This window comes from Plecotus auritus, assembly GCF_963455305.1.
Source record: "Plecotus auritus genome assembly, chromosome: 8".
Lineage (NCBI taxonomy): Eukaryota > Metazoa > Chordata > Mammalia > Chiroptera > Vespertilionidae > Plecotus > Plecotus auritus.
This window is the reverse complement of record NC_137782.1, coordinates 38575329-38601214: the sequence shown is the minus strand read 5'-3', so window position 1 is coordinate 38601214 and position 25886 is coordinate 38575329. Positions and strand designations below refer to the sequence as shown.

The window sequence follows — 25886 nt, the reverse complement described above, 5'->3', positions numbered from 1 at the left end:
GAGGTAATAGCAGAACAGAACTTTCCCCGAGTAAAGTTATGGCTTAGAGCAGTTCAATTCTTTCTCATTTTCTGATTTTATTATTTGCATCGACGTTTACTAATAGTTTAGCCTTTATAAATACTGTTTGTATTAAACAAACATAGTGTGGCTTTGAGTTCATCTTAGGTCTCTTAGAGTGACCATGTAATTTATTATCCAAACCCAGGGCACGTTGGAAGATGAAAGGAGGCACTAAAAAGAATTAGCAATGTTAACTGACCCACAAGGGAAAAACCTGGGGCTGGCCCGGGCAAATCAGGGTGTCTGGACACCCCACCCACCTTTAGATAAGGGGATGAGAACAAACAACAAACTAGAGCTTGTTTTTCTCCCCTAGCCTGTACTGGACCCTTTAACAGGGAAATGTCCTGCACCCGTTTCTCACGTTCATAACTCCTCAGTCCCACCTGGTTCTGCCTCGCCGACATCCTTCAAATACCACATGCTTTAGTCTAGCTAACCTACTGGCTAGCTCCTGCCTTTGCTTATTAAAAACATACAGTGTACAGGTCACAGTTGCAATCACTTCCTCTCTTGCGATCACATTCATTTTTCATATCAGATGATTTTAAGCAAAACAAAACAAGAAAAACACTTCTCACAGCCTTTTCCGATTAATGTTCAACTTTTCTGATTGCCTCAATCTCTCTCTCTTCACCATTACCGAGGTATGCTGTTTTTACAATGCTATATTCTTTATTTTTTACTTCATTTTGATTGTCTACACCAGTGGTCGGCAAACCGCAGCTCGCGAACCACATGCAGCTCGGGAGCCGCGGTTTGCCGCTCTGTTGACTAATGAGTTTGCCGACCACTGGTTTACACTATTACAGATGCCCCCATTTTCCCCCCCTCTTTGCCCACCTCCCCCACCCCCATCCTCCCTTCCCTCTGGCCATCATCAACTGTCTGTGTCTATGGGTTTTGCATGTAAATTCTTGGGCTAATCCCTTCACCTTCTTTCCTCCAGTCACCCCTCTCCCCTACCCTCGACAGCTGTCAGTCTGTTCCGTGGACAACGCTATATATTCTATTTACTAAATGTAACTTTGTACATGTTCTGAAGTCATTTCAAACATGTGTGCCTTGCTTCCCAGTCAATTAAGATAATAAAAAGCTAAATCTGTTTTTCTCTGGCTTCCATATTGCCTGGTATAGTGTTCAGTATGCAAAACTTCCTCAATGTGCTCCCAACAAAACAAATCTTTGGGTGGCCACAAAACCTCAAGAACTTCTTATCTCCCCAAATATACCATTTTCTCATTGTTTCCAGACTTAGGTTGAAATACAGTTGATTCTCATTATTCATGGACTGTGTTTGTGAATCAGCCTACTCGCTAACTTTATCTGTAACTCCCAAAGCAGCAAGTGCTGCAGCACGTTCACGCTCACTGCGGACGTGTGAGAAACCTGACTTGCCCAACGTGCACGTTCCCAGCTGACGTCCAGCAAGGCGAGGCTCTGCCTTCTTGGGTTAGCTCCCATGCTAGAAACAGGCGTCCTTTTCATTTTCATGCTTTTTGTGAGTCATTTCGCTGTTTAAAATGGCCTCAGTCATAGCGCTGAAGTGCTGTCTGGTGCTTCTAAGCACAAAAAGGCTGTGATGTGCCTTAAGGAGAAAATGTTTGCTAGTTAAGTATGACTTGCAGTGGTGTTAGCCATGAGTTCAATGTTAATGAACCAATAATATATATTAAGAAACACACATAAAACAGAATTATGTATTGATTGGTTGACAAAACCATTAGGACCAGAGGTTTATAGGAACTGCCCTGTGTTTCCCCTAGAAGCAATCTGTAGCATTCACTAATTCAGTGTTTGCAGCAACTTTATAGAACACACTATGCTAAATAATGAGAATTGACTGGATTCAAAACGGAGAGAGTTAATTTGCTCATGAATATTATTCTAATGAGCATGAGCCAAGACTGCTAAAATTGATTAACTTAAAATCATCAAACTCATTCTGCCTATATAAAATAGTTTGTTGATTCCAGAATAATCAACTCTCATTCCAAAAATAAATGATGAACTACAACATAGTTTGATGTGGCTTGCAATGATGAAGAATTATTGCCTAAGCTATTATAGCTCTCTTGGTAAGAAACAAACATATTCTTAGAGCCTATTTTTGTCAGTTATTTCTTATAAAGAAAAAAAAGTGTTCAGAATCATAAGTGTGACAACAATAAATTCTCAAATGTAATATTTGGCTTATAGTTAGTTATAGGGAGCAGCCTTAGAATGAAGAGACATCTGGAAAAAATTAAGGGAGATGGAATTAGTAACTAATTTCATCTTTTTAAGGAAGAAGATATTCATGGTTGAATTGCCTGGTGATCTGCATTTATTTTTGTGGAGTTAGTAATGCTCCTAAACAATGAACTGAGCTACGTGCTTTCTCTTGGGGAGCGAGAGGAAGAAACTGGCCTAGAAATCACCCACCACACCCAGGAGCAGACCACAGAACCCTGCATTGCTTCCCTGCACAGCCATGTGTGTGTGCTGTAGATGTTAGTAACTGTCCTGTACCCACCCACGTAAAAGAAGTATGTGTCTCTCCATTTCACTTTTTATCCAATCCCAGGGTTCCCCACTTTGCTTTCTCCATCGGCCTTCATCTGCCAGCAATGGCTTTCATGTAACCTCCCTACACCTCCTTTGATTGCAATGTAAACAATGAACTGCAAAACTGCCCTTCTCCAGAGCATTTTCTCAGTTCGCTGAGATTTTGATTCCCAGCAGTTGTCATCAGTTTGCGTCAAATAAACTCATAAAAATTATCTACAGGTTTGGGCATTTCCTATGTCGACAAAGCAAAGATGAGGAGAGAGAAGGGTGGAACACCCAGGCAAGTCTTAAAAGGCTTGAGCACATCCTAGATGCAAAATCTGTGCATCTTGAGCCAATGTCTTGTGCCCAGATGACTGAGTGTGGTGATGGGGGGAAACATCCCATCTACTGTCTCTGTGAAGATCGCCCTTCCTTCCACCTTCCACCGGGGGGCGGGGGGGGGGCCTAGGGCCCAGCAGGCTCACTGCTTCGCAAGAAGTACCCCCAAGTTCAGAGCCCGATGAGCATCTTTTATTATGACCAACAGTGAGGGAATGGGTTATGGAGTAGTTCTGCTTCACGTTTTTGCTTTAGGTAAGTTGGTCACACAATCAAGAGTGTAAGTCACTATGGGGCACTTTTTATTTAAAAGCAGAAGAAGCCGAAACCGGTTTGGCTCAGTGGATAGAGCATCAGTCTGTGGACTGAAAGGTCCCAGGTTCGATTCCGGTCAAGGGCACGTACCTTGGTTGCGGGCACATCCCCAGTGGGAGGTGTGCAGGAGGCAGCTGATCGATGTTTCTCTCTCATTGATGTTTCTAACTCTCTATCCCTCTTCCTTCCTCTCTGTAAAATATCAATAAAATATTTAAAATAAATAAATAAATAAATGCAGAAGAAATTCCTTTAGATTGTTATAGCAAACTGCGTTTTCAAAGGCTTAAGGTAGTTGGGTGGCTTATGAGCAATCCACACTTCCAGCATTCTGCCATTGATGTCCACATCATTGCTTATGGCTGGGACCAGAGGAGCCGCCCACATTAGCCTGTTTCCTAAGGCGCGTCAGCTCTCCATCCTCAGGAAGCTCCTGGAGGGCTCTCTGGTGTCCCTTCCTCTGGCGAAAGAAGAGGAAGGGAAGAGTCTCTTGGGGTCTTGGCCTGAGAGCCAAGAGTCTTCTTCCATCTTCCCAGAGCAGCCCCACATGGGGACATGGGGGCTTGTCTGTAATAACTGTGAGCTCACGTAATGGACTGCACATCAGAAACTTCACACCCTTCATGGCACAGGAGCGCACAGAAGCACAGCCAACACAGAGCCAGGTCAGGTTGGACAAATCCGCAGTGTTGGTGCACAATGCCTAGCAGGGAACAGATGCGCGGAATAAAATTTATTTACTGATTTATAGATGATTGAATAGAGTGTGTGGTCCTCTCCATGAGAAGCTGGTCCTCAAATTCTAGAACTAGAATATCACTTCCTACTCTAACTTGGATTCAATGGAAAAAATAGATTTGACTTGATCAGTTCAACTTCACTCTCAAGTTTGAGAATTATCTGTATTGAAGTTGTGATTGTTAGCTGTTAATTTTAGATACACACACACCTGTGTGTTTCCTCCATTTTCCCCCTGCTGTCCCTCTCCTTCATTTCTGGGCTCCGTTTCCTCCCTATGACACTTTGTGAACAGAAATCGTGTTAGGATGGGGACGAAAGTGCAGCCACACAGAAAGATACGGATTGGTTATGCAAGACAGCTTCTTGTCCCTTTCTGTTATTTTCCCCTTGGGGTGGCTCTTTTGAAGGCTGGATGACTTCAGTCCCTTATTGGCATGATCTGCCACTTAGAGAGTTCATAAACAGACCATGTCCTTACATGGTATCCTTTCTGCTTGGATCTTGCAAAGTTTCTACTTAGGGAACGTTCTCTCATTTGCAAATCAAAAGGCCAACATCCCCCTTCAAAACATATTAGAAATGAATCGGCCAAGGGCCTCATGTAGTAGCGTAGGGAACACAGCAAAGCCTTATAATTGTCCACATAATTCACAGCCAACAGCGGAATAACAGCTCACGGTTATTACAGTTAACCCACGCAAATAACCTCACGCTAGTGTTCACTCGATGCAGTGGGTAAACTCAAATATAAGAACACAACCTTTTGGTCTGGATTTTATGTAACATTATTCAGTGGGTTTGCTTCATCCCCCAAAGAAATTGGTAAAGATGAGTGTGACTCACGAATACGAAGAATACATGCAGGCAAGTGAAAAGACATGGCTAGCCGTGTCTCAACGGTTAAGAAGCAAAGCGACTGTTGTGGAGTAAATGGCTTTAATGTTGATAGAAAAACGAAGTTCAGAGGAGGACAGCAGCAGCGGAGGCCGAGGTTGCTTTCCAAGGTCAGTGCGATGCACTTCAGAAGCTTGGGGAGGTGCAGGGGCTGTGGCTTCCCCGGTCCCCTGCTGCGCCGCACGGCGACTTGGAAACGGTTAAATGGATGGACGAGGCAGAGTTGGGTGAAGAAAAAGAAGAGGATGCGCGTTCATTTCCCCCTAAACGCTCCTAAATCCAAATGTGGGGAAACGGCCGCGTCTTGCCAGAGGAGGAAATCCGAGTCGCATCTGATAAAGGACTGATAACGATGTCCCTCGTTCACCCTGGGAAGCCGGCACCCAGGCTCGACGTGAGGGCTGCGCCTCGCCGGCTGCGGCCACTCCCGAGGGGCCGGGGCGCGCCTGCTGGAAGGTGGGAGGCGGGGTTGCCTGGCTTCTGGGAAGAGACCAAAGGAATGAGTAATTGGAAATTCTGTAACGCAGACCCTTCTCCCTAGCCCTTTAGCCCTTTCACCCCAAGCCCCCTGCGGAGAGGCCGGGGGGCTGGAGACAGGGAGTCGTGGTGGAGGGAGAGTCACGTTTCGGAGAGGGAAGTGAAATACAGAGGGCGGCACCCGGGGGGACCTGTGCGTCATTGAGGGACCGAGGAGAAGCGCGGGCCCACGGGGTGGAAAAGGAGAAGTGGTACGAGAAGCCGGAGGGGGCGGCCGCGGAGCGCGGTGGGGGCCGGCGAAGGGCCCGAGCCTCCTGCTTCCCCGGCCGCGCCCCGGCCGCCCGCACACTCGCGCGCTCGCCGCCACCCGCCGCGCTCCGGATCCCTCCCGCCCGCCCGCGCGCACAATGTGGCCTCGGCTCCGGCCCCGGCCCCGCGCGTCCTGGCGCTGGGCGCTGGCCCTGCTGGCCCTGGGCGGTGCGGGACTGTGCCAAGCCGGCCCGCAGCCCAGGCACCCCGCGCAGCCCGGTGCCAGGAACAAGTAAGTGTGGGGCCCCTCTTGTCGCCCCCAGGACGGCGAGGCCACTTCTCAAAGCCCAGGGCCCCCGCCTTCACTCCCCGACCTGCGGCCGGGCCCCGAAACTGCCCTGCCGGAGATGATGAGCCGCAGCCGGGGTCTCCCTCGGGCTGCCCCTGGGGGGCGCCTCCTGCCGGCGGCCGTGCACTCCGTGGTCCGCGCGGGGTCCCGGTGACCTCGCCAGCGCCTCGGGTAGTGCTGCCCCCCGGGCCGGCGCAGTGGCGTCCCGCAGAGCAGAGGGACCCGAAAACTCCTCCCAGGACTTCCCGGGGTCCTTGGGGCCGGGTGCTTCCCCTTCCCGTCTCTTTTAGGGAAAAGGTGCCGGCTCTCCACAGGCGGCCTGCGCACCTTCCGAAGGTCGGCTTTGTGGAGCTCCCGCCTCCGCGGGGTGCACGACCTCCCCCACCGCGGCCCCATCTGCCGCTGTATCCGCTTGTCCGGTCTCCCCCAGCCTCGGGGTTGACACACCGCCCCTCTCCCTCTCTCCGCCCCAGGAACTGGTGCGCCTACATCGTGAACAGGAATGTGAGCTGCTCCGTGCAGGAGGGAAGTGAGAGCTTTATCCAGGCTCAATACAACTGTCCCTGGAGCCAGATGCCCTGCCCGTCCGCGCTGGTGTGAGTCCTGGTGCCGGGGAGCGGGCGGGCTGCGCCCGGACCGGGCTGGGCGGTGGGGTGGGGTCCAAGCCTGGGGCTCCGGCCGGTGCGTCAATCTCCTCCTGGGCGGGTGCGAACTCCGCAGCTGAAAAGTTTCAGCGCGAGCGGGGCCGGGGCTCGCAGGGTAGTTAAGAGGCATGTGCTGCCCTGAGTGAGCCTTGAAGATGTTCACGACCTGCTCCTCATCACCAGGGCACAGGAGGGAATGAACAAAGCCCCTACCCCACCTCTCCCTCTCCCTCTCCCTCTCCCTCTCCCTCTCTCTCTCCAATTTTATTACTAACATAAGGCAGCTGGACCTAATTAGATCCATATTGTGAGTTGTGGGGCATACAGAAATTTCAAAATGCATACTGCTAAAATGCTTATATGTAGGACTAGCGGAGTGTCCTAAAACAGATGAGTTTTGTTCAGATGTCCCTAAAAAACTGACCTCATCCAGGGCTGTGAAACTCTGAAGTCCCAGGAATAACTTGCTTAAAAGTGTTGTCATTTTTTTTTGTTTGTTTGTTTTTTTTCCAAGTTAGATTTGGGGATTGGCTAAGAGGTTGTCATGAGAGCATGGTTTTTTAAGACAAGGGGAAGAATTAATCATCTTTTTGCTTAGAAAGATTTCACCAGCTTAACAAACACACAAGAGGAAGCAATGCAATAGAGTGGGGATTCCGTTAAATACAGCACACTCATTCAGTGCTCATGGCACGTCTGTGTTCTTGTGTAAGCCGACATCCGAGGATGAGCCCATGTGAATACACGGCTGTTGGGAGCACATCTGATGGCTGAAATTAATTGTTTTCCCCTAAGAATACGGTGTTTGTCTTAGAGCACAGTTGTCATTGCAGCAAAGAATAATAGCCAGTAGGCGTATTTGTCTTTGGGAAAGCAAAGGGACGGATTGAAACTTGTACTCCAGAAAACCTCCTTCCAGAAGTCAGGAACCTTCAGGCAGGTGAGGTGCAAGTGGTCCCTAAGTCACCCCCCATGGGCTGCTACGGGAACTGCAGACAGAAAAAGGATAAATCCTCTGGGTCACCAACCTCCTAGAAGAGATCCCACCTTTGATGACACAGAGAAACAGGCTGAAGGGGAATCGCTGGCTGCCGCGTTGAGCTGGGCACACTGTCAGGGGTGCAGTGCAGTCGCTCTGTCTGCATCTGGAGTCGGTAAGATACAAACCCACAGTCTCTGGTTAGCAGTCAGTGAATTCAGAACCAAGTAAGACATCGTGGTAGAGACCTGTAAATATTCAATACAATTTGAATTGATTTCTATAAAATTAGATTAGTTAATCAGGAATATTTCATTTGTCTTACATGAGAATAGAATTTTGTGGCTCGTTATAACTTTAATATTTACTTGTAACAACTCAGAAATAAATAATTTTTCACTTGGGGAGGTTATACTTTTTATTTAAATGATTTTTTTTTAAAGTTTCTGAGATTATTTTAGTGCTTGGGAAATCGAGCGGCGATTTAATTGTTGTATTTCATCAAAATCAGTAAAACAAATTGTCTTCAGTGGGGGGTGAATCACCTCCAGATCAGCAGGTGAGAGAAAGGCAGGTGGGAAGGATAACCAATGGGAAGCACAAAAATGGCTATTTTATGAAACAGGACCAAAATCGGTAACCTCAGGATTTTTCTTCAATAATAACCATGTAAACAATTCAAATGCGCTTGTAAGGACTGCATTAAAAGTGAAATTTAAAAAAATAAAAACAGACCGTTTTAGCCAATCAAGCTGAAAATCTTGAAATTAACTTAAGCAGCTAACTCAGTCCTGTTCTTTTTCTTTCTGTTTCTTTAGAAACAGGAAAGGCTCGGTTTACCTTATTTTTCAACTATGAAATGTTTTCTAAATGTTGAGGATTAGTAGATGAATGAAGACAAAAGGAGAAACATTTTTTAGTGCTTAAATGAGAAAGAATGGCATAGCATTTTCTAGGTTTGCTGATGAGGAACTTCTCCAGTTCCCAGGCTCTGTTAGGTGAGGTCTTCGTTGCTGGGGCCTTAGACCTGAGGCCTGTGGGAGGGAGGCTCTTACGGACCACTCTCCGGGTGGTGTGAGCAGCACAGGCGTGCTTGTTCATTTGCCCTTCACAGGTGTTGGCTTTTTCACAAACGGAGGGCAAGGCCTTCCACCCGCAGAAAGATCGCATCTCGCTGATTGCAGTGCTTGCTGTGTGCGGTGGAGTGGGCCCGAACCCACTCTCTCCAAGGTTTCCTGGATAGTGCTGGAGGTTGGCTGAGATCTGGAGCTAGAAGTGCAGTTTAGCATCTGGTCATGGTTGAGCCGCTGGGAGTGGCAGGTGTGAGCCAGCGAGGCCTTCATCCAATTGGAGCGGACCTGGGTTGTCAGGGGCAGTGGGAGGGGGGGGGGGAATGGAAGAAGAGGGGCTGGGCCCGGGGTGTTGGGGGACAAAGCCAAGCTTTTGGAGGAGGAAACTACATCTTAGAGACCTCAGGACGAGAGGCCAGAGGTGTTGCTAGCAGGAAGATCGGCTTATGCAGAAAGAGGCAGCTTCAGGGCTGTGCCTCCTGTGCAATTAAGGGAGGACATGAGGAGACCCAGTTACCCAAGAATCAGATGTTTCAAAGGCTTCGGTGGAGAAAGGGAGTTGATAGCAGCCAAGCGGGTGAAGAATTAAGGAGAGGGAACTCTGCAGGCTTAGGAGAGAAGTGAGGAAGCCAGAGGGAGAGACTGAATATGCTCCAAATGGAGGTGGGAACAGGCGAGGAGACAAGGGGTGTGATGGGGGAAGAGGAGAACGCCTGTGCCTGGTCCGTCCTTGGGTGCTAAGCCTCCATGGGCATTTCCAGAGAGTTTATTTAGACAACGCTCCGTTTGCACGTATGAAGAGCCTTAGATTCGAGATTGCAAATTGTGTATGGGATATGTGAAACTAGGAGCAGAGAGGGTTTTTATGTGATACTAGAGGCCCGGTGTACAAATTCATGCACCAGTGGGGTCTCTCGGCCTAGCCTGCGGGATCAGGCTAAAAACGGCTCTCTGACATCCCCCGAGGGGGTCCCGGATTGCAAGAGGGCACAGGCCAGGCCAAGGGCCCCCACTGGTGCACGATTGGGGCTGGGGGAGAGACGTGGGAGATTGGCAGGCCAGGGAGGGACTGAGGGAAGGCTCCAGGGCATGTCCGGCCCATCTCGCTCAGTCCCAATTGGCGGGACCCCAGCAGCAAGCTAACCTACCAGTCGGAGCATCTGCCACCTGGTGGTCAGTGCACGTCATAGCGAGTGGTTGAGCAGCCTTAGCATATCATTAGCATATTACGCTTTGATTGGTTGAATGGCTGACCGGTCGGCCAGATACTTAGCATATTAGGCTTTTATTATATAAGATGTGGGCATTTTGAGCAGTTCCTTTTCTGAAGCTGTAAAGAACCTTCTGAGTGTCAGGCGCTGTGTCAGAACTTTGCTTTCTCTACATTAGTTTAATTCTTGTGACAACCCTTCAAGATGAACACCATTGTCTCCATTTTACCAATGAGGAAACAGGATATGTTCCCTGACTTGCCTGTCACATGATGGTAAGAGACTGAGCTGCAAACCCAGGCTGCTGGCCTTGGGGCCTGGCCTCTGTCCCTGGGATGGAGAATGCATTTGCTTGTTTTAGTGTGTGCCTCAGTAGAGTGCACAGTACTCAACTACAAAGAACATTTACACCCTCGTCATGCAAGGCAGTTCCCCCATAACAGTGACTGAGAACTGTTTGGGAGGCTTAGTACAGTCTCCCAGGCCTGCATTGTCGTAACGTGATGAGCCCCTTTATCTTCATTGCCTTCAGTCTTTACAGCAATCCCTGTAATGGGCTGGTATCCCCATTTTGCAGGAGGGTATGTAGTTAGGAAGTAGCAGAGCCTGGATTCAAGTCTAGGTCTGTTATTTCCAAGCCGTAGGCTCTTCCCACTGCACACCCCAGTAGCCCCTTGCTGTCTAAACCCACACCCTGGGATGAACACCCCAAGGATGTGTGTGTGACACAGGCCGTCCCCAGTGCTGTGACGATGGGAGGGGAGGAGGGAAGGGCCGGAGGCTTCTCAGAGCCCCTCTGTGTGTGTGTGTGTTGGGGGGGGGGGTGGTGTTTGGGTATACCAGCGGTAGCAACAGCGCTACCTTTCTTCTCCTTCTTGGACTGGGCATCGCTTCCTTTCATGCATCATTCATGCCTCATGGCAGTAATTCCAGATAGTTGCATAACCTCCCACTCAGCTTGCGATGGTCAGCCGACTGATGTCAGTACTGGAGACGTGGGGGGCGTCCTGTGTGCGGAGCAGCTGCCTGCTGGAGCCTTGCCGTTGGACCTGAGGATCCCAGATGCACGGCAGGGTATTCCCCGGCACCGGCTTCCCTTCCAGCTCAGGGCTGAGGCGCTGCCGGTCTGGCTGCAGTTTCCGGCTCTCTGACACCACAAACTGACTAGGGCTTATCAGCCTCTACCCACCCCTGCCCCCACCCCCTTCTTGGGTGTGTGCCATCTTGGTGAAATGTTTCCTATTAGCTCTTTAAAAAAATCTCATCAGTCGGGGGAGGGATCCGGATGCGGCCAACTGAAGGAACCTGTGCTGCTGTGATAACATAGACTAAGGACTTGCGCATGTGCAGCAGGTGTGAGTTCTAAATGCTGAGTTTCCAGAACTTCTGTAATCCTCTGGTTCATGCAGCTGGAAGAAAAGTTGCCTTTTAAGGAGTAATCTCAGCCAGGAAAAGCCTTAAAAAAACACACCAAAAAACTGAACTAAGAACTCTTAAGACTAAGGGCTTATGTTTTCTAGAGACAATTCTACGTTTTCTGCATCTCCAGGAACAATTCCAGACGAGCCTCTTGTGTGTATGGCTTCGGGGGATGTTTTTCCCTCGGCTGTTAAACAGCGTGGGGTCCAGGGAAGCTCGAATGAATGGAGGAGGCATGAGGGAGCGTGGGAGAGCCCTGGCTAACACGTGCACGGGGCACCCAGACCCCAGACCCCAGAGCCTGGCGCTGCCGCTGGTGTGGTTCTCTCGCATTTTCCATCCCTATCTGCCCTCTGGGGTTGTATCTTGTGAGCTTCCCTAAACCCCGCAGACCTCCCTTTCAAGCTTCTGTGACCTTTTCCCTTCCAGGTTCCCAGCAGATAAGACTGGAGCCTTCGGCGCTTTCAGAACGCTTCCATGTGTGTTTGCTTTCTCATCACAAGCCCAGGCAGAGAGTAGATAGGGCAGACAGAGGTCCTGGAAACAGCACTTTTATGCTTATGGGCCACATTTCCTACCTTATCTTGGGGAAAATTAATGGGATTCCAATAGAGGTCATGGCCTTAAGGAACAATTTGCTTCTTGTTAAGCCCCGTTGTAGGCCCATGAACTGGTCTTCCTCCCTTGATCTAGTCTCCCACGTTGGCACTTGGTAAATGAACTACAGTTCCGAGGTGAGCAGGAAGGTGGAAGCCAGTGAGGGCAGGCCTCCCCTGAGGCTGTCGCCCAGGGCTGGCTGGCGTGGCCAACGTGTTCCGAAGAGGAGGTGAAAGTCTTCCTTCTGGCCTGAGCTCTCCCACCACCCCGCTGTGTGACCAGGCAAGCCCTCACCCTCTCTGAGGCACGGTGTCCTCACCTCTGCATTACGGGGAGGCGCCATAGCGGACAGAACTGTGCAGAAGCGCCTGCTTCGCTCATGTGAGCTGCACTCAGCAGGACTGTCTAATGACTGCCTGGTCCTGTGTCCGGTTGGAAGTGTTGTTGCCGCTCAGGTGGCCTTATCTCTCAGGCTTTGCCTTTGAAGCTAATGCTCCCTGACATGGCAGAGGAAGAGGGGAAGGCAAAAAAAGGAAATCCATTGGGTGAGCTAAGATCATCACGAAACTGAAATGACTGAAATCGACTCTTTTTAAAAAATATATTTTATTGATTTTTACAGAGAGGAAGGGAGAGGGATAGAGAGTTAGAAACATTGATCAGCTGTTTCCTGCACATCCCCACAACCAAGGTACATGCCCTTGACTGGAATCGAACCTGGGACCCTTGAGTCTACAGGCCGATGCTCTATCCACTGAGCCAAACTGGTTAGGGGTGAAATTGACTCTTAAACTTGAGGTTAAACTCGCAGAGACTGCTGTGGAAGCAGAGCCAGAGAAGCGTTTCTCCAGGGAATAACAGGTGGTCCAGCCGCGTGGGCGTGGCTGGCGGGGGGTGGGGGGTGGGCAGGGGGGTCCTGTGGGAGGCCAGTCAGCATGTGAGCTGCATGTTCCCGGGTGCCCCCAGGGTGGCGAGCTCTGCCCATCCCCAGCCACTGACACGCTGCTTTCATGCTTTACCTTTAGAACACATCCTCTTCCTCGTGTTGGTAGCGTGAAGGTGGCACTTACTAATGTTACTGAGTGTGAGTGATGTGGTAGGCTCTGCGCAGGGCGGTCAGTGTCCTACATGCTGTTTTTTAAAAGCTACAGCTGACAAACTGTGCCAGTGTTCAGATTACTCCCAGACTGTCACCCAGCTGTTTTGATTTATTATTGGGTACAAGGCTGTTTTACTACTGAGAATGAACTGCTACCGTCCTTAATGAAGCAGTTTCTGCACTTAAGAATAGCAACGGACCGCTTGGTCAGATGGTGCGAGTGTGACTTCTTGCGGAGATGGATTTTCCTGGAAGGGTCAGGACAGGAGCACAGTGGTTTCCGTCGTGGTAGTAGTTCACAGTGGAGGAAAATAACGAACTGATCACAGTAAGACTCACCAGGAAATGTTCTTCTTGCCTTCCTGTTTTAAAGTCGTGATGGGTGGTGAAAAAAGTGGGCAGGGCTCAAACTAACCCAATTCCCAGGTTGAAAATGCTGTCGAAGCAAACTTTCCTGGGTGTGTCAGGGCCCAGCTGTCCTTTTTTTTCCACCTAAGAAAATATTAGATGATTAGGGAAGACGCCTAAAGTTATTTTTTTGCAGTGTCGGCCTTTCAGGACTGTATTTTACTGTGCATTTGGTTAAAACAAAATTTGGTTTAAGAGACAGATGGTTTAGGTCAGTGGTCAGCAAACTCATTAGTCAACAGAGCCAAATATCAACAGTACAACGATTGAAATTTCTTTTGAGAGCCAAATTTTTTAAACTTAAACTTCTTCTAATGCCACTTCTTCAAAATAGGCTTGCCCAGGCCGTGGTATTTTGTGGAAGAGCCACACTCAAGGGGCCAAAGAGCTGCATGTGGCTCGTGAGCCACAGTTTGCCGACCACGGGTTTAGGTGGAGGCCTCTCAAAATGGTCATTTCGATGAAAGGCAATCTGCTCTGAGGTTTCTCAGTGTTTCCCTAACTTTTCCCATCTTTATTTTTTATTTTTTAAAATATGTTTTATTGATTTTTTACATAGAGGGAGGGAGAGAGCCAGAAACATTGATGAGAGAGAAACATCAATCAGCTGCCTCCTGCACACCCCCTACTGGGAATGTGCCTGCAACCAAGGTACACGCCCTTGACTGGAATCGAACCTGGGACCCTTGAGTCCGCAGGCCGACGCTCTATCCACTGAGCCAAACCGGTTAGGGCAGTGGTAGGCAAACTGCGGCTTGTGAGCCACATGCGGCTCACGAGCCGCGGTTTGCTGCTCTGTTGACTGATGAGTTTGCTGACCACTGGGTTAGGGCACCATCTTTATATCTAGTTGTGATTGTACAGTATCCGCCAAGTGCAGGGGGGTAATCTGCTGACCTTTCTCAGAGACGTGCTCAGAAACAATTGTAAAACAGGGTACTAGAAATGTCCCTCTTGCTTCAAGCTTCCAGCATCTCAACGGGGAGGCTGTTGAAGCATCACGGCCTACGGGCCTACACTTTTTCGAAAGTGAAATGGTGAAAATGCCACTTGTTTCCCTGCTGAGGCTTTCCCTCAGATCTTGAAAACGTAGCCCAAAAGCTGATTGCGACAGAACTCAGGGAGGGGCGAGTTTCACATTCCAGTCCTCAATCCAGTCTTTTCACCATTAAAGCATTTCTCTGGCTCAGTCCATTTCAAGCCAGAATGCTCTCAATATGCTGGTGGAACTGAGGGCCTTGGGCGGGGAGGTAGAGTGGAGCCTTTCTGAGTATCCAGAATGTTCCAGAATCTCCAGTCTGGCCTGTTGTCAGGACAGTGTTCAGACCTGATTCGTGTGTCAGTGCTTTCGGCTGGGAGAGCCCTTTCAGGACCAAGACCAAGTCCGGGCCCAGCTTTGTTGTCATGATACATGATGTGCCTTTTCCCATCCCAACATATTGCATCATCTGGCTACTCTTGAGATATTTGGGAGTCATTGTGTTGATCATTGTAAAAACAACTGGAAAGTTGTAATGCGGATTCCCTGCTCACGACGGTGCAGGAAGGGAAGCAGAAATACCTTTAATGGCTTATTTCGTGAATCAAATAGCCAGGCATCCTCTGCACACTCCATGTCGGAAGTGTCACTGGAAAATAATCCCAAATGAGTAGACCATCTGATTTTCAAAATGCTAATTCATGTCTTTGATGCTTTGTGTTATTTTACACAAAATGGCAATTTGAAGGTATTTATGAAAATTTCTGTTTTGAATGTCTTTCTTTAATCATTGATTCACACCTTTAAAAGTACAAAAATAACTATAAGCGTCAGTTCCCAATAGACAAAGCAATTGGTTGTGTGTCTGAAGAGTAATCCAGCACATTAAAAAAAAAAACAAACACCACCACACTTTAGTTAAATTCTCATTTTGAAACTCTGAAAAAGACTCAATGATGCTGTTTTTGGTTTCCACTTAACAGAGATATATTTTGGGTAGTTGGGACAAGACTAGCTAGCATTTTGCTTCCACAGTCCTGAAGAGATTTAAAAATAACCCCAATGCAAAATAGTTGGCTTATTGAGATTAACTTAGACATACTCTAGGTACTGTACATATTTAAAGTTGGATAATTTAATATTTGACCCATGAAATCAACACCACAATTGAGATATTGAACATTTCCATCACCACCAAGTGTCCCCGTACTCCTTGATATTCTCCCTCCAGTTTCTCTCCACGTACTTTCCCCAGGCTGATGCGCTTTCCATCATTGTAGATGAGTTTGCCATTTCTGAAGGTTTATGTAGTGTTATACAGTGCGTACTGTTTTTATGGTAGGCTTATTTTTCACTAAGCATAATTGTTTTGAGGTACATCTTTTTTGTACTATATATCAATAGTTGATTACTTCTTATTATTGACTAATATTCCTTTGTATGTGTACACCACAATTTCTGTAGAGTAGTTGTGTTTCAACTGAGGACTGGTGAAAAAAGAATGTAGAAAATCATTTATAATGACAGTAAGGTTACTTCTCCGATATTTCTGAAGACCAATGAAGTGATAAATACATAACAAATGCAGAACACTAGATAAAGCCATAATGGAGTAAAAAAACCACACCTACATATTTCACATTTATAGCCCTTGAAAATGTTGGAGGAAGGCTACAAAATTAGTATTAGAAGAGTGTCACTCTTTTATGGACTTGGGAGGGGCTATTGTAAACAAAGACTTCATTGGAGGAAATTGAAAGCTGGAAGTACAGTGACTTTTCATTGGCTGAGTTATGGCAGGTCTCCCATTGACTGAGCTGTTACTGGGGAAGGACTGAGTTAGTAAAGTAGTATCACTGTCAGAGATGTAAGGCACATCTCTTCCTGTTGGGATCAATAGTGTGTTGAGTGACACATATGCAAGTGTCCTTTCTTCTAGGCTCTGGACTCCATTTTTTAAAAATATTTTTTTATTGATTTCAGAGAGTAAGGGAAAGATAGAAACATCAATGATCAGAGAGACTCATTGATTGGCTGCCTCCTGCTCCTCCCCGGCCCCCACTGGGGATCAAGCCCACAACCTGGGCATCAAGCCCACACCTGGGCATATGGGAATTGAACCATGACCTCCTGGTTCATAAGTTGACACTCAACCACTGAGCCACATCAGTCGGGCATCTGGATTCCATTTTAAATGAGGTTTCTGTTTATTAATTTTCACAGCAAGTGTGAGTTTTATAGAATGTTAGAAGAGGCAGCACTGAAACAGGGCATGATTGGCTGTGGTTGAATAAAGCTCAAGGAACAGAAACAGGTATACAGCCCAGAGTTGGCTTGGCATCTGGGGATTGGCTGGCTGGAGATACTGTGTGTTTGGTCAAGTTGAGCATTTACATGAACATGAAAGCTCAGTTTGCTGATGTGGCACCCTGGGCAGGAGCAGCTCCATCTGGGTCTAGAAATTTCTTTCAACACCTGCCCAAAAGCTTCCCTCTAACCTGGGGCAATGCCCAAGGCTGTCCCATAGCCCTTACATACCTGGGTTCTATGGTTGTGTCACACTCAGCATAGCCACGGGTGAACCTGAGGGAGTGCAGTGAAGGATTAGAAAAGACAGACAAGAGAATAAAGCTGGGGCTAGGTGGGATGCTGCTTCTCTGATGGAGAGACAGCGCCACAGCCTGCAAATCGAGTCTTTATTTTATAGCCGGACGAGAGGCCCAGTGCACAAAATTCGTGCACGGGGGCGGGGGGGGGGTTGGTCCCTCAGCCCAGCCTGCAATGATGCCAGCATCCCCCACCCCAGCATCTGGCCAGAGGCCCTCCCTCTGCACGGCTGGGGCATGGGACGCTGGGCTCATGTCGCCGGGGCGACGCCACCAGTGTCCCTCTCCCCCTCCCCACTATGTGTGCCGCCATCTTTGTCGTGGAGTGACGGTTAATTTGCATATTGCTCTTTTATTAGATAGGATTCCACGAGGCAAAGTAAGGGCATGGTCAAGATATTTACAATGCTCTTGCAGGTTTCAAATCTACTCAATTACATGCACCTGATCAAGCTTTGTTTACTTGCACCTCCCGCAGCCCATATCACTCAGCCAGGTGGGAACACAGGTTCAGACCATAAGGTCAAGCTTACAACTATAGCCTTTGGCTATGATTGTGCTGGGGCTTGCACGTGGCTTTGCCATGAGAGGATCTGCCCTCTCATTAGTCCCAGTTTTGAACCTGTCCAAACGCTGTAGCCACTCTCCACATGTGGTGATTCTCTTAAAACCACATGGGGTTGGCCAAGGTAGGGAATGCCATACCCTCAAGTTCCTTAAGAAAATTCTAGCCCCATAAGTCTGCATGAGCAGTGAGGACTGTTCTGAAGATTGTGAGCAACACCGATGGCTTTAGGGATACCATAGGTGTCACCAACTTAGAAAATTCATTGGCCACCCCACGTGTTCTTGGAGGAAAGTTCCTCTTCCTTGACCTACTGCTCCATTGCCAACTCCCATTGAAAGGCAAATAAGCAAAATTCTTCTTTTTGTTTTGCCAACTAGCCCCCACTCTCCACTTTTCCACACCTTAAGGTCTTGGAGTGAGGTGGGTTGTGGCAGCATCTTTCAAAGAAAAATAATGCTCCTCCTAAGTAGAGTGCAGGTGGATGAAATGTTGCCACATCGCTGTGCTAAGCGTGGATTTTAAAAACATGAAGTAATACTGATTAGCCTGGATGATGTGAGAAATATGAACCTATATTATAGCGTTTTTGTCCTCCCCCCCCCCAATTTGGTCATAAATTATGAAAGAAATGCAAGTGTCCTGTGTTTTCACTTCCCAGATTATTACTCTTTAAACTGAGAATGACTTGGCCCAAAGGAAGAAAATGTTTTTATATCTGCAGAGAAACTCATACTTTCTCAGGATTTTCTCAGCTTCTAAGTGACTTCCACCCAGTTACAGGTGTGGCCTGTGTAAGAGCTTGCCAGCACCCATAGTTTTTACCCAAAGGTGTGAAATAAATACAGATGGGATGTCATAGCCAATTCCTTTTCAGTATCAAAAAGCAACACTAAGAACAATGGATGTGTAGCTGCAAGTTGGCTGGAGGATATGGAACTGAGGAAGGAGAGAAAGCAGAGAGTGGCTGAGATACTTAAGAGGGAGGGATGGATGTTGCAAACCAAGTCAAGAGAAACACAGGAAAAAGGATTTCAAAATTATTGTGACTTTGCGGGATAATTTGAGAAATAATTTTTCTGCTTGACAAAAAGAGGAAATAATCATAATGAAGTTATTGGGTGGCACTGAAAAGGTTTGGATCCCCACACCACAGAAAATCATATTTGTGGTGAGCATCATGGGAAAGGCTGAGGCCAGCCGATGTTCTCATGGCCCGCACTGTGGGAATGCGGAGTGTGAGCATGGGGGCGTGATGAGGAGGAGAGTCTTCTGGGATTCTGACTCCAGGAATAAGGGCACATGATGTAAGTTTGAGAAATGGAATAGTATAGAATTTATTTGGGGGAAATGGCCTGCAGCAGCGATGGCCCTTCCCAAAAGAATTCTTCAGGAGAACAGAGTCCATCATTAATCTTGGATCATTCGCCCTCCAGGAAGCCATCACGGTTAGCTGGGACCCTGCGGGGTGCCCCGCCCTGCTCCCCACTGTCACGGCATCAACTTGAGTTTTGTAATGTGTCTCCCAAAGCGAGGAAGTTAAATCTGAGATTGTGGGCTCATTGGAACTGATGCATAAGCTGTATTTCATGGTCTGGATACGCCCTGCACTTGCAGATGATGTCATTTTTAGCAATGCAAGTTTGTCCGAAGGTCCTGATTGCTCTTACAGTAAATTTAACTCTCTGTACAGCTTAGTTGGACTGAGCCTTGCAGCTGAGCCACTGTGGTTTTCTGTAATCACCTTTCTCCGGGACTGTTCTGTCCTTAGGGTTAAGGGGGGTGATAAATTGTGGAAAATTTCTACGTATTATGCTGATCAGTAAAAGTAAAGAGAATTTCGGGTTGTGAAATCTAACTTGCCGCTTTAAGTACATAAGGAAATGAATTCAAGAGGAAACAGAAAAATCAGCAGCTTACAACTGTTGTTTCTCCAGCCAACATCTCCTTTGTCCTGGGACACAGTCTCCTCTGTGTACATTTTCGTTGTGAGCACATGGCTTTGATGTAGGAGCTGTTGTTTTAAAAACGTGTACAAAGCTCTGTTGTAATCTGATTTCAATCAAGGCTCATCAGTCTGACTTTTAGATTCATTAGATACAGTCTGTATTTCAGAAATATATTTGCCCAAGCATTCTGGCCTTTAAAACTTAGGTGGATTTTCCTAGAAAGTCAAGAAAAATATTTTACATTTTTTATGTTGTTAATTTCAGAGATCTGATTAAAAATGTGTACTGCAGCAGAAAGAGATAAGGTGAAAATTCTGTTTTTTGTGTTTGGTTCCTTCACTTTATCTCTGGGGGGAGACCTTTTCAGACCGTGGGAGGTGCACGTCGGGTGGGGGCGGGGGTGGTCCGTGTGGGCCAGCATCACCTGCTCAGATTGTGGCGTCGTCTCTGTGGTGCCGACTGCGTGTCAGCAGGACACAGTAGTTAGTGCCCTTCTGCCGGTCGGAGCGCTCTCCTTCCACGCAGTTCTCAATCACGTCTAAGTCAAACTTTGTAGTCTCCCCTGCCTGGCTGCACTTACTTTTGGCAAACAGTTATTTCAATTAAAAACTCACGTATTTATTTACTGATTGACAGAAAAACAAACAGAACAGGGGGAAACCTCTTGGGCACATTTTGTTCCTAGAAAATCAGTCCACTGTTTTGTCAATTCTAACTTGTGCTGTGGAGACCAAACTTGGTAAAAGTGAATCACCATACGAAAAGGAAGGCAGTGTTGACACATGGTACACGAGGGATGAACCTGGAGGATGGGGAATCAGGCTGTGCCATCCCATGTTGATGTTTTTGGGCTGAAAGCATTGAGAATCAGCAGACACAAAGACAAACTCTCGGTCCCCCTCCTCTCTGACTGAAAAGCATAGTGTAAATTCCCCACCTCTCTTGTACTAGATTGAGGGCAGTGAGCCTGGTCACTGCGGACCGCTGGCACTGACATGAGTCTGCCTACACAAACCTCCCTGAAACAGGCCTTATCTTCCATTAGTTTCTCCCATATATTTCCGAGCCATCCTCCCACAATTTATCACCTCTCGAAGCCCGAAGCCTCTTTCCTTTGTCTAACTCTACAACTTACCGCCCCTTTGTTAAAAGGTATGTAAGTCCAAGTTTAACCACTTCCTCTTTGGATTTTTCTCTTCTTTTCTGTGAAGCCGCTATGCATGTAAAATTAGTAACATCAGTAAAATCAGTATGTCTTTTTTCTTGTTCGTCTGTCTTTTGTCAGTTTGATTCATAGGCCCCAGAACAAACCTAAGACGGTAGAGAAAAAGTGTTGTTTTTTTTTTCCTTCCCTACAAGGACATTATGCAGTCACCGAAAGCGAAATACTATATGATTCTACTTGTATAAGGTGCTTGGAGAGGTCAGATTCATAGACACGGAGAGTAGAATGGTGGTTGCCGGGGCTGGGGGGACGGCTGACGGGAGAGGTGCAGAGTGTTAGTTGGGATGATGAAAAAGTTAGGGAGATGGATGGTGGTGACAGCTGCACAGCCGTGTGACTGTACTTCGTGCAGCTGCCCTCTTACACACGGCTGTGGCACATTTACGTGCTGTGTAGCTTACCACAATTTTAGAAAATGGAATGAGTTGCTGCTCTATGGAAAACCTGGAGAGGCAGCTGAGTGCCAGGTAACAAGGCTGCCCTGTGAGCATCCTGAAACTCCACGAAATGATTTCTCACCCCCGCGTGCTACTTTTCCTTGTCCCGTAGGCAGGGAGTCCTCCAGGCCCCGGTGCTGCCTGCCCGAGAAAGGGAGCACCTCTTCTTTCTGGCTCCGTTCCCATCCGCTCAGGCCCATCCCGGGCGATGCTGTGCAGAGCCACACACACAGAGTGAAGCAAGAAGGGTTGGCTCCAGATTTTTGAGGGCAAGCCAGTGACTGGAAGAAGGAGAAGAGTTTACTAAAAAAAAAATCTGTTTTGGGGAGAAATCCCGATCAAATGAGTGTCTCCAATGGGGCACTGGGCTTTCGATGTGTGCAGTTGTGGTGGCAGGTGTTAAAATAAAATTCAGGTAAATCCGAAGTGCAGGCCAAAGATTCTTGCCTTGTGGAGTAGCTGTCTAGATGTTCCTCTGCCAGGGGTGTGTGGTTATTTTTCAGAGAAATGTGCTGCCAGTGATTCTAGGATGTGGGAGGAGAAAGACAGTGGGTGGATGTGAGATAGAAACCCAGAGATGAGCAGATAGACGTGTGCTGTTGGTGTTCCTTTGACAGTCTGTGACTCTAGGCTCGCCCTGGCTAATGAAACAGCTTTCTGAGATAATGGAGATGTACTAGCCACTCGGGGCTATTGGCCACCCAAAACGTGGCTGGTGTGACCGAGGAACTAAATCCTTAATTTTAGTCCATTTAAAATAGTTTAAATGCAGATAGCCACACGGGGTTAATGGCTACCTATTGGCCAGCACAGTTCTAGGTTACCTGGTGTGTGATTCCGACCAGTTCATCATGACCTGAGGCCCTGAAGTTGGTTTGGTTTTGGGAAGACTCAGGAATTCGTGTCTACTTGGGGTTATACCCAAGGGTAATTCTGACATTTTTTTTTTCCTTTTTTTTTTTTTAATAAATCTTTATTCAGATTATTACAATTATTTCTCCTTTTTCCCCCCATAGCTCCCCTCCACCCATTTCCCACCCCACCTTCTGCCCTTACCTCCCTCCCACTGTCCTCATCCATAGGTGTATGATTTTTGTCCATTCTCTTCATGAACCCCCCATACCCCTTTCCCCCTGAGAATTATCAGTCCACTCCCTTTCTATGCCCCTGATTCTATTATATTCACCAGATTATTCTGTTCCTCAGGTTTTTAATTCACTTGATTTTTAGGTTCGCTTGTTGATAGATATGTATTTGTTGTTCATAATTTTTCTCTTTACTTTTTTCTTCTTCCTCTTCTTTAAGAATACCTTTCAGCATTTCATATAATACTGGTTTGGTGGTGATGAACTCCTTCAGCTTTTTCTTATCTATGAAGCTCTTTATCTGCCCTTCAATTCTGAATGATAGCTTTGCTGGGTAGAGTAATCTTGGTTGTAGGTTCTTGCTATTCATCACATTGAAAATTTCTTGCCACTCCCGTCTGGCCTGCATAGTTTCTGTTGAGAAGTCAGCTGACAGTCGTATGGGTGCTCCCTTGTAGGTAATTAACTGTTTTTCTCTTGCTGCTTTTAATATTCTCTCTTTGTCTTTTGCTCTTGGCATTTTAATTATGATGTGTCTTGGTGTGGTCCTCTTTGGATTCCTTTTGTTTGGGGTTCTGTGGGCTTCCTGGACTTGTAAGTCTATTTCTTTCACCAGGTGGGGGAAGTTTTCGGTCATTATTTCTTCAAATAGGTTTTCAGTATCTTGCTCTCTCTCTTCTTCTGGCACCCCCATAATTCTGATGTTGGTACGCTTGAAGTTGTCCCAGAGGCTTCTTACATTATCTTCAACTTTTTGGATTTTTTTTTTTGCTTTTTGCTTTTTCGGTTGAGTGTTTTTTGCTTCTTTGTATTTCAATTCTTTGACTTGATTCTTGGGTTCCTCTATTCTGTTTTTGGGTCTCTGTATAATATTTTTTATTTCAGTCAGTGTATGTTTAATTTCTAGTTGGTCCTTTTTCATATCTTCGAGGGTCTCGTTATATTTATCAGCCTTTTCTAGGATATTCTTAAAAAGTCTTATAACCGTGGTTTTGAATTCTATATCCAGTCGTTTGTTTTCCTCCATTTCTTTCGTTTGTGATCTGATTCTTTGACGCTGCATTTTCATTGCTTCCTTGAGTTGGTAAGGTAGATATTTGTGCTAGGTTTCCAATATGGCCCAGTGGGTCTGCCTCCCCAGTTAACCTGAGGTGGACGCTCTTGGTGCACCCCTTTGTGGACTGTGTGTACAGCCTTGTTGTAATTAAGTCTTTATTGTTGTTGGTATCACTGGGAAGAATTGACCTCCGGGCCAGTTGGCTGTAAGGATCAGCTGTGTCTATGCTGGGAGAAGTTCGGTGCTGGAGACAGCCTTATAGGATTAGACTTGCCAAATTGCAATAGCCTCTGTGCTCAGCTTGGATGGGGTGGAGTCTCAGTCTTGGCTTCCTGTCAGCCTTGCCCTTGCGCGCATGTGCGCTTTCAGTCCTCTGCCTTCCCCAGCTCGAGTCTCCGCCTGAGAGTCCAGACTCCCCCCACAAGAGCGTGGGTCCCCGGGGGCTCGCCTGGAACTGGGGTTCACTGCAGTCAGAACTGGGGCTCAGTGCAGTCAGGATCCTCTGACTCCCTTCCACTAGGGAAAGCCTGTGGCAACCTCCGCAGCCTTTGTGCGCACTGGTCCGCGCGCGCCTTCAGACTTCTGCCTTTCCCAGCTCGAGTCTCCGCCCGAGAGTCCAGACTCCCCCCGTAAGAGCGTGGGTCCCCAGGGGTTCGCCCGGAACTGGGGTTCAGTGCAGTCAGAACTGGGGTTCAGTGCGGTCGGAGGCTTCCTTCCCCCTTCCGCCAGAGAAAGTCAGCCAGGCTCTCAGCCGCCCTTCCTCTCTGCACACACAAAGCCCCTTTGCCGTACCTCCAATTCTCTGTGAGCTTTTCTCTTTCCTTCTAGTTGTAGAATTTTCACTCAGCCAGCTTTCCTGTGGTTCTGGATGGTGTCCGTTCTGTCTTTTAGTTGTAGTTTTGAAATTGTTGTGCGAGGCAGCAGTTTAGGTGTTTACCTATGCTGCCATCTTGGTTTCTCTATCTAATTCTGACATTTTTAATTAGGACATTGGACTCCACAAAACCTTGTCGAAAATAGACCTATCACTAATTAATTATTGTTTGATTGATCAATTATTAGTTGATTGGTAATTGTTTATTGAGCACCTACTCTAGGCTGGCTAGGCACTGCGATTTTAGTGGAGGACACCACCCGCAGGTGTGCTTGCCCCAGTGGGCTCACGGCCTGCAGGAAAGACAGGCGCTGAGCAAGCAGATGCAGGAGAGAATGGAAGCGTGTTCGGAAGAGGTCTCACCTCAAGCCAGGAGGAAGGAGTCGTGGTGCTGAGGTCAAAGGAAGGCACAGTCATTTTGTCACATTCTGTTCTAACTGGGACCCTTCCAGCCGTGTGGTCCCTGAACTCTGCTTCAACGTCTTCAGTTCTTTTCTTGCTACCTTCCTTCTCAGTACCATTTCCTCGGGCTGCGCTGGTGCCTTTCACACGCAGGCTGAACTTGTAAAGATGGTAAACCCTTGTTTCACCCCAAAAAAGAGTCCCAGAGGGAGAGGAGAGTTGGGGCGAGTGGGCATGGCTGAGGCAGGGGTCTGGGCAGGCTCAGGCCGCAGCCCCCAGGGTCCCCCAGGATGCTGTGGCAGCTGGGATTGGTGCCTCCCAAGGGACCGGCGGTGGGAGGGGCCAAGGCTGCAGTCTGGGTCAGCCCTCCAGCTCTCCCAGCACCTCCTGTGGGTGTCGGTCCCTCAGCCCCTCGGTGTGGTGGCCCAGCTGGGTGCAGTGAGTGAGCTGGTTGAGAAAGTATCCCTCGAGCATCTCTGTGTGCTCACAGCCCAGGGGCCCCTGGTAACACTTGGGCTGCTTTCGCTCTAGTCACTTCCCTGCTGGTGGTCCAGCCCTGGCTGCCTCAGGGCAGAGGCGGTCCTGGGTCTGAGGCTGCTTCTCAACTCTGGCTGCGCTTGACAACCAGGTAGGGAGGTTTTGAAAGGTACAGAGACCTGGGTGCCCCCTGCCCCACGCCAATGAAAGGGAGAATGTTGAGGAGTAAAGGCCCAGGCTTTTCTGTAACGTTCCCTGGCCAGGGTATTGTGTGCCATGCTCTGGGGGCATGGAAATCCCATCCGTTCTTCCCATCCTCTGTGCAACCCCCCGGCGGGCTACTGTGGAAGCAGACACCCCGTTTCTGTGGGGGAAATCCCAGTGTGCCTTTGGAGCTGGCCAGCCCTACCTTCCTTCCTCACCCTCCACCCTGAGGTCTGAGGACCCGAAGCCGCTTGGGGTCCATGTCGTTGTGCACAGAGAAGTGGGGGCGTGCGCTTTCCCACGGTTAGAGGTGGCTGCCTGATCGTTTCCAGCTGTCACCCCGAGGCGCTTCCCCTACTGGGCCTGAAGCTGTTAGGGATGCCGGCACCTGAACTCCATTGCTGAGACCGGAACCCTGCCCGGCCAGCGAGGGGAGGGTGGGAGCGGGTGCGTGTGAGGGTGGAGAGGAAGGCGGGACTCCAGGGAGCTTTCCTAAGTTATGAGCTGGCTCCAAAAGAATACTGCCTTCACGGCTCAGCAGTGAGGGGTACGGCCCTGGGTGGGGTGCGAGGTCGAACCTCTTCCCAGGGCATCCGAGCCTCCTATGCTCAGCCTCATCCGAAGGGGTTAACGTGGGCTG

General features: G+C 48.2%; 1 protein-coding gene across 1 annotated transcript in view; it reads left to right on the top strand.

The window, feature by feature from the left end:
* The first annotated feature begins 5567 nt into the window (after positions 1–5567).
* Positions 5568–25886, top strand: part of EMILIN2 (elastin microfibril interfacer 2) — a 46035-nt gene continuing 25716 nt past the window's right edge. Inside the window, exons 1-2 of the mRNA XM_080685534.1 lie at positions 5568–5902; positions 6433–6555. Of these exons, the coding sequence (XP_080541660.1) occupies positions 5769–5902; positions 6433–6555 (257 nt within the window). The 5' untranslated portion in view covers positions 5568–5768. The remainder of the gene's footprint in view (positions 5903–6432; positions 6556–25886) is intronic.